The sequence below is a fragment of the Coregonus lavaretus genome (genome assembly GCF_964263955.1).
Source record: "Coregonus lavaretus genome assembly, contig: HAP1_SCAFFOLD_3546, whole genome shotgun sequence".
In the NCBI taxonomy this organism is placed as follows: domain Eukaryota; kingdom Metazoa; phylum Chordata; class Actinopteri; order Salmoniformes; family Salmonidae; genus Coregonus; species Coregonus lavaretus.
In genome coordinates this window covers 35,842-42,500 of record NW_028164150.1, presented here as the reverse complement: position 1 = coordinate 42,500, position 6,659 = coordinate 35,842, and the positions used below count along the sequence as shown (strand labels likewise).

The 6,659-nt window shown below is 40.7% G+C and overlaps 1 protein-coding gene across 1 annotated transcript in view; it reads right to left on the bottom strand.

Annotated features, from left to right (window-relative positions):
- Positions 1 to 6,659, bottom strand: part of LOC311117422 (transmembrane channel-like protein 3) — a gene marked incomplete at both ends in the record, with an annotated part of 36,184 nt that overhangs the window by 7,289 nt on the left and 22,236 nt on the right. Inside the window, 5 exons of the mRNA XM_084192359.1 lie at positions 3,028 to 3,095; positions 3,549 to 3,677; positions 5,189 to 5,467; positions 5,855 to 5,927; positions 6,107 to 6,216. Of these exons, the coding sequence (XP_084048485.1) occupies positions 3,028 to 3,095; positions 3,549 to 3,677; positions 5,189 to 5,467; positions 5,855 to 5,927; positions 6,107 to 6,216 (659 nt within the window). The remainder of the gene's footprint in view (positions 1 to 3,027; positions 3,096 to 3,548; positions 3,678 to 5,188; positions 5,468 to 5,854; positions 5,928 to 6,106; positions 6,217 to 6,659) is intronic.

Genomic DNA, 6,659 nt, shown 5'->3' with positions numbered 1-6,659 from the left:
ACAGAGGACCCCCCCCCCCCCCCCCCACACACACACACACACACACAGGTATGGGCTCATAGCCCATATAAAACACATTACCGGCCGATGGCTCTCGGCTTCGGACCATTGAGTTGATCAGCTCTGAAATGACGGGTGTGGAATGAACAGAGGTAATACTGTCCATCTAACTACAGAGGTGTGTAATGGAAAGATCACACACACAGCACAGCATATTACTCTGGGTCAGGGGCTGTCCTGCCCTTAGTAAGGTTGCCTTTTATAGTAGGATTGGGGTATATATTATAGCTAGTATGGGCACATTACCTTCTACATTAGAATCAGAATCACCATTAATAGCCAAGTACATTTACACAGTCAGAATGTCACTTGGTGATATGGTGCTGCTAGCCATAGATATCATTTAGAGCCATTATACAGACAGAGGAATTTACACAACGGTTCCACGCATTATGAACAAATTAGATAAAGTGAACATGGAATTGCAAGTGTGTGAGAGAGTGTGTTATATCTCTAACCTGAGTTTTTCCTGGCCATGTGACTTGAGGATGAACTCTGGGCCCTAGTTCCATCTACTGTCTATGTTGTATGTGCTGTCTGAAACTCAACAGCAAAGACCAATAGCTTATGTCAGAAGAGACAAATACGTGCCGAGTCGTGGTCGAGTGGGTGGGTAACACTCCCAGCAATAAGCACGTATGCCTACGGCGGCAGGTAGGCTAGCGGTTAAGAGCGTTGGGTCAGTAACCGAAAGGTCACTGATTCGAATCCGAGCCGACTTGGTGAAAAAACTGTTGATGTGCCCTTGAGAAAGACACTTGACCCTAATTGCTCCTGTAAGTCGCTCTGGATAAGAGCGTCTGCTAAATGACTAAAATGTAAAATGAAAGGTTGAGTGGAACTCCTGTCCTATAAAACTAAAGAATAGAAGAAGTGACATATACAGTAGAATGTGACATATACAGTAGAATGTGACATATACAGTAGAATGTGACAAATACAGTAGGATGTGACATATACAGTAGAATGTGACAAATACAGTAGAATGTGACATATACAGTAGAATGTGACATATACAGTAGAATGTGACAAATACAGTAGGATGTGACATATACAGTAGAATGTGACATATACAGTAAAATGTGACATATACAGTAGAATGTGACAAATACAGTAGAATGTGACATATACAGTAGAATGTGACAAATACAGTAGAATGTGACATATACAGTAGAATGTGACAAATACAGTAGAATGTGACATATACAGTAGAATGTGACATATATAGCAGAATGTGACATATACAGTAGAATGTGACATATTTTTATTTTTTTTATTTTTCACCTTTATTTAACCAGGTAAGCCAGTTGAGAACAAGTTCTCATTTACAACTGCGACCTGGCCAAGATAAAGCAAAGCAGTGCGATAAAAACAACAACACAGAGTTACATATGGGGTAAAACAAAACATAAAGTCAAAAATACAACAGAAAATATATATATACAGTGTGTGCAAATGTAGCAAGTTATGGAGGTAAGGCAATAAATAGGCTATAGTGCAAAATAATTACAATTAGTATTAACACTGGAATGATAGATGTGCAAGAGATGATGTGCAAATAGAGATACTGGGGTGCAAATTAGCAAAATAAATAACAATATAGGGATGAGGTAGTTGGGTGGGCTAATTTCAGATGGGCTGTGTACAGGTGCAGTGATCGGTAAGGTGCTCTGATAACTGATGCTTAAAGTTAGTGAGGGAGATAAGAGTCTCCAGCTTCAGAGATTTTTGCAATTCGTTCCAGTCATTGGCAGCAGAGAACTGGAAGGAATGGCGGCCAAAGGAGGTGTTGGCTTTGGGGATGACCAGTGAGATGTACCTGCTGGAGCGCATTCTACGGGTGGGTGTTGCTAAGGTGACCAATGAGCTAAGATAAGGTTTGGAGGTTTGTTAACACAGTGTCCAATGAAGGGCCAGATGTATACAAAATGGTGTCGTCTGCGTAGAATGTGACATATACAGTAGAATGTGACAAATACAGCAGAATGTGACATATACAGTAGAATGTGACATATACAATAGAATGTGACATATACAGTACAATGTGACATATACAGCAGAATGTGACATATACAGCAGAATGTGACATATACAGTAGAATGTGACATATACAGTAGAATGTGACAAATACAGTAGAATGTGACAAATACAGCAGAATGTGACATATACAGCAGAATGTGACATATACAGTAGAATGTGACATATACAGTAGAATGTGACATATACAGCAGAATGTGACATATACAGTAGAATGTGACATATACAGTAGAATGTGACAAATACAGTAGAATGTGACAAATACAGCAGAATGTGACATATACAGCAGAATGTGACATATACAGCAGAATGTGACATATACAGTAGAATGTGACAAATACAGTAGAATGTGACAAATACAGCAGAATGTGACATATACAGCAGAATGTGACATATACAGCAGAATGTGACATATACAGTAGAATGTGACAAATACAGTAGAATGTGACAAATACAGCAGAATGTGACTGACACGCCCTGACATTAAGATCTCTAGTTGAGTTGGTCAGGGTGTGAAATCTAATTGACATATTCCTATGTTGGCCGGGTGTGGTTCCCAATCAGAGGCAGCTGTCGGTCGTTGTCTCTGATTGGGGATCATACTTAGGCAGCCATGTTGCCTACCTTAGTTGTGGGATCTTGTTTCTGTTTGGCTTGTTTGATGTTTAGCCTCTTGAACTACACGTTCTGTTGGATTTTGTTATTTTGTCGGTGTTTATTAAAATAAACGACTATGTACGCATACCACGCTGCACCTTGGTCCGATCCTTTACACAACGAACGTGACAGTGACATATACAGTAGAATGTGACATATACAGCAGAATGTGACATATACAGTAGAATGTGACATATACAGTAGAATGTGACATATACAGCAGAATGTGACATATACAGTAGAATGTGACATATACAGTAGAATGTGACATACCAGATCATTCCTTGGTTATATATCAGGTGGAGTACATTCTCAGCTATCTTGAATTCCCCATACTCAGGCTGCCAGGTGGGAAGCATAAAGGAGTGACATTAATAAAACCTTTAATTACTTAATAAAATATTTTGATGACGTTGTCAAATCTATTAAAATAAAGTTGACTGGTGATAAATGCAACAGCTTGGGACTGCCGTGATGGCATGCACTAAACCAGAACATGTAGTTATCAGGAGCAACTAAAAAGCATGTCATCCAATTGTGACTTGCAAACTGTAGTGCACTTATCAGACGTCAACTGTAATCAGACGATAAGTAACAATTACCCTTGGGTTCAAACAGTAGTTGTTTTCTTTCAAACACTTTAAGCTTGCCTGGAGTGCCATATGGTCAGTATTTGCACTTTTGGGACTATTCAATTGCACCAGGCAAGCTCAGTGAAGCACAGCTAGACTATTTGAAAGTAAACAAATACTTTTTGAACCCAGGTCTGGGCAGAATGGAGGTTGAGTACGTACAAACTTGCTTTCCAGGTCCCAGCAGCAGCAGTCACTCAGGTACCTGACCACCAGCCCTCTGATGAAGTCTATCAACAGGATACTGGCAACCGTGAAGATCATATCGATGATAGACAGCTTCAACATCTCCTACAATAAAACACATATAAACGTATGAGCATAATGAAATGTACTGTTATAGCTACTGTCTGGTAACTATCTGTTATTGTGTCGCCTTGAAGGTAATTCTGGTCATTCTGTAATGACACTAGCTAACACCTACTAGCGCTGATGTCACTGTCAGCTTTATTGAGGAAAGTTTTACTTGCGGTGACTGTGGTATGTGGTTGTCTTACCTACCTTCATTGAATGTAAGTCGCTCTGGATAAGAGCACCTGCTAAATGACCTAAATGTATATGTCTTGCAGAAAAACTCATAACATCTGTCTGAACTGTACCATAACAAATTGGAAATGGATCATCAAGCTATACTTATCAGACCTTGGTTCTTGCACTTTTTGGGACTTTACTATTGGTTCAAAGCTCGATCAAGCACAGCTTAAGCATTTGAAAATATAAAAATATAATTTGAACCCAGGTCTGCTAATTATATGATGTCATTTTCCTGTTGAGAATATCCACTCCTAAGACGACGACACACGATATACCCTCCTATTGATCTGCACCAAGAACAAGTCATTTGTTTTGCATCCTTGGCCTAGTGACAGCTTCATTACCTGAATGTCTGCCTGGGTATGTTTCAATCCATACTCAATCTATAGTTTACGGGGAAACAATTGCCACAGGACAAGGCATTTTCATTTTTCTTGTCGGGCATAATGCCTTTAAGAGGTATTAAGGGTAACGGTCTGAGGGATGAGGCTGTTGATGATTAGGTCTGTGTACTAGTTATCGGTGCTTACCGTAATAATAATAATAATAATAATAATAATAATAATAATAATAATAATAATAATAATATGCCATTTAGCAGACGCTTTTATCCAAAGCGACTTACAGTCATGTGTGCATACATTTGTACGTATGGGTGGTCCCGGGGATCGAACCCACTACCCTGGCGTTACAAGCGCCATGCTCTACCAATTGAGCTACAGAGGACCACCCATACGTACACACGGAGTACTTAAGCTTACATGGTTGAACTACTCCAGTGTTATGTTTCATAATAGATTACTGTGACAGTAATAATACACATTTCCTTTGTACAATAGATAAAGATCTATTCCAGGGGACTTTTATTTTGAAGACTCCTTGTGAATGATGCTGAATGCATGTGTTATGGATGTTGTTATAAATGATAAATAAAGGTGTTATGAATGATACGACAGCACTCATAAAGGATTTCATAAACATGTTATGAATGCCTTATGTAGACCCCGTTCAAGTAAAGTGTCAGGTTAATAATGCAGTGTCCCTGTAAGGGTCCTACTCTGGCCTATACAAAAGGTCTCTGCCTTCATGGAACAGTTGTTCGTACACTTCCCATGTAAAGGGTTGCTCATTCAACATTAAAAGATGAATGAATGAACAAATGGACAGATTAACAAATGAACGAATGAAGAAATGAATGAATGGACAAATAAATGAAGGAACAAATGAACGAATGAGCGAATGACAAGTAGAGGAATGAACTTCTGCACCTGTCCCACGTAGGTCTCCCAGCACTCGTCCTGTTTCTTCTGCTTGTTCTGCTCAAACAACCCAGTGTGGTTGTACATGGTTGCCATGGTGACCTTGCTGGTGCTGATGCCTGTGTTGACGTCCAGCACCATGGCGATGGTCGCTATGGTGCTGTTGCGTTGTTCCAAGACGGAGATGTCCGATACGAGGGTGGAGAGGCTCTCCTCCCCCGACTGGGAGATGGTCGCCATGAACGCGGTGGAGTCAGACCAGTTCCCCGACACCACAGAGACCGCCGCCTGGAAATAATCCATCAAAACCAGTTAGTGATCAAACAACCAATTAACCAATCAACTGAGTAACCAATTAACCAATTAACCAATCAATGAATCAATCAACCAGTCAGTCCGTCTGTCCGTCCATCCCTCAGTCAATCAGAGCTTTATAAATTCATGAAATGTTTCTCAATTTCATTCCTTTTGTTTTCTAAACCTTCCCCACATTGACAGATCAAGATCGTTGTTAACAGTAGCATTGACATTAACATCAGCATTAACAGTAACATTTCTTGAGTGGGAACTATGGCACAACATGTAAAGAGTTTAGTCACATGGCTTGTATGGTGTCCATATTAGGAAAGCCTCAATCTCAGCAGGACTACTTACAGCTGCAGCAGCTGAGGCCAGACTCATACTGTTGACCTTGTCCAGAAGGGCAATGATGAGGCTGTAGAGGTTACCCAGATACAACACCAGTACTCTGGGGAGAGGAGACAAAACATTCACTGCATTACAAAAGAAAGAAAACAGACTAAAATCGAATTAGTAGCAACATTTACTAACAGTACAGCTAAGGTGTAGTTACATGTAAAAATAAGAATCCATAAACGTAATGTTAAGTGTGACCAAATGGGATTTGAGGTGCTGTCAGAGTCAGACCTGGCCAGTTGGAAGCGGAGGGAGGTCCTGGGATGATACATCTCCAGCTGGGCCACCAGCTCAAAGGCAGACGGGGCGATCATGGTGATGAGGGACACCACCACACTCACCTGGGACAGGAAACAGGATATGACATCAGACACTGGGTATGTTATAAAATAGACACCTTCATATACCCCTGATGACACCATAAGGAGTCATTGTATTAGGACCTTTTCTTTTCTTTTTCACTAAGATCTGGAGGCATCGGAGGAGCAAGCAGTTAGGAGCTAGAGGCTGTTCTCATGTCGCGTTCAAAACAACTAGGAACACGGAACTTGGAATTCTCTGACTTCCGACTTCAGTGCGTTCAAGACGTCTGGGAACTCAGAAAAAAATTAGCTCCGACTCAGAAAAATCGTTTGAGCTCCAACTCGGAATTCCAAGTCGGAAACGCTGGCATCTTTCTAGATCTCTGATTTTCCAACCTGAAATTCACTGACGTCATGATTTGACCTGGGGTTTTTTCAGAGTTCCCAGTTGTCTTGAAAGCAACATCAGTCCAGGCAGTGAC